This window comes from Apis dorsata, unplaced genomic scaffold (assembly GCF_000469605.1).
Source record: "Apis dorsata unplaced genomic scaffold, Apis dorsata 1.3 scaffold_797, whole genome shotgun sequence".
NCBI lineage: Eukaryota > Metazoa > Arthropoda > Insecta > Hymenoptera > Apidae > Apis > Apis dorsata.
In genome coordinates, this window is record NW_006263938.1 from 216,546 (window position 1) to 217,938 (window position 1,393).

Below are 1,393 nucleotides of genomic sequence, written 5' to 3' on the forward strand. Positions count from 1 at the left end.
TTCTATAAGCGAATATCCACGAGAATCGTTTTATTAGGATAGTTTATACTCGAGCTTACCTTCTTTCGTTTTCTTCTAGAAATCCTTTGGGATTCAGGAGTTCATCGAATTTCCCGATGGTGCCATTACTATCTCTTGCAAGCGTATGAAAACGATTTTAAGAGACTCTTGAAGAGTTTTGGTTAAAGTTTTCGTTATTCTTTATAGAAGTGAATAAATATATTGAAGTGTTTTTGAAAAATAATCAATCTTAGCCTGTTTTTATCTAAAAAATAATATATTTTAGAATTAATTTAATATAATTAAGAATTTCATTAAAATGAATGTTTCTATCATTATGAATGGAATATCAAATATTAATAGAAATTTAATAGAAATTTATATATATATTTTATAAGGAATTTTAAAGTTCGCGGGCAAGTCACCGGATATCGAATAAACAGCTGTCGTGCTTAATGGCGGGACCAATTCAATTTTCACGGGACAAAGGGCCAATAAATGCAATTAGACGCTGTAGAAGTTTATGAAGTTCACTTAACTACTATGTAACTTCCTATTCGCCCAAAGTCTTCTAATATTCCATTAATTAAACTTTTATATTTCTTTATTCTCTAATTAATTGAATCCTGTAACAAATTGTATCAATAATGAATAATATAATATATATAATATATTTTCTAATTATATACGTATTTTTTCTTAATTTTCATTGTAGAAATATTATATCTCTAATGTAAAAATTGATCTTTTTTGAAAAATGAAATTTCACGATAGTAAATTTTATTTATATACTAAATATATTGATCTTGTGTTAGGAAATAGACATTTTCAAATCTTTCTCGAGGGATTGTATTTTATTTTTGCCTATATTTTTTTTGCCTATATTTGGAGACATATCATTATTTATATTTCTACATTGACTGATTTATGCATTTCTTCTCTTTTCTGTTTCTGTTGCTCTATTTTCTACATCAGTTTTCTTATGCGTATTTGTTTCATGATATTATTATAATTCTCTTAATGCTTGCTTTATACAACAAGAAGAAAACAAAATGTTTGGGAGTTTCATCATCTCGATAATGTACGAATTTCTTAATCTTTTATATAATAAATAATATGATCAATAGCATAAAAAATATTTTATAACCTTTATATATATAATATCTATGACATATTCATTTCCATTTCAGTGGCAACAAGGAATTAATGGACTTTATGAGGCTGGATATGCAATATCATTGATAGCATTATTACTTTCATTAGGTATTCTAACATATTTCCGGTGAGTTAATAATGAATACGAATTTATCTTCTCCTCACATTATTATATTTTATTTCCTTTCTTTTTTTTCTTCCAACTTTTTGTATTTTTTTTCTTTTTTTTTTTTTTTTT

At 25.3% G+C, this 1,393-nt stretch overlaps 1 protein-coding gene and 1 long non-coding RNA gene across 3 annotated transcripts in view; one reads left to right on the forward strand and one right to left on the reverse strand.

Annotated features, from left to right (window-relative positions):
• Positions 1 to 1,393, forward strand: part of LOC102675145 (calcitonin gene-related peptide type 1 receptor-like) — a 103,295-nt gene that overhangs the window by 97,413 nt on the left and 4,489 nt on the right. The window contains exon 7 of the mRNA XM_006622995.2: positions 1,191 to 1,282. Within this exon, the coding sequence (XP_006623058.1) occupies positions 1,191 to 1,282 (92 nt within the window). The remainder of the gene's footprint in view (positions 1 to 1,190; positions 1,283 to 1,393) is intronic.
• The window catches only part of LOC102674545, a 15,960-nt gene that overhangs the window by 10,151 nt on the left and 4,416 nt on the right, over positions 1 to 1,393 (reverse strand). For both annotated transcript variants that reach the window (XR_004151506.1, XR_004151507.1), the window contains exons 7-8: positions 426 to 626; positions 60 to 265 (exon numbers count right to left, since the gene is read on the reverse strand). This is a non-coding gene — a long non-coding RNA (uncharacterized LOC102674545). The remainder of the gene's footprint in view (positions 1 to 59; positions 266 to 425; positions 627 to 1,393) is intronic.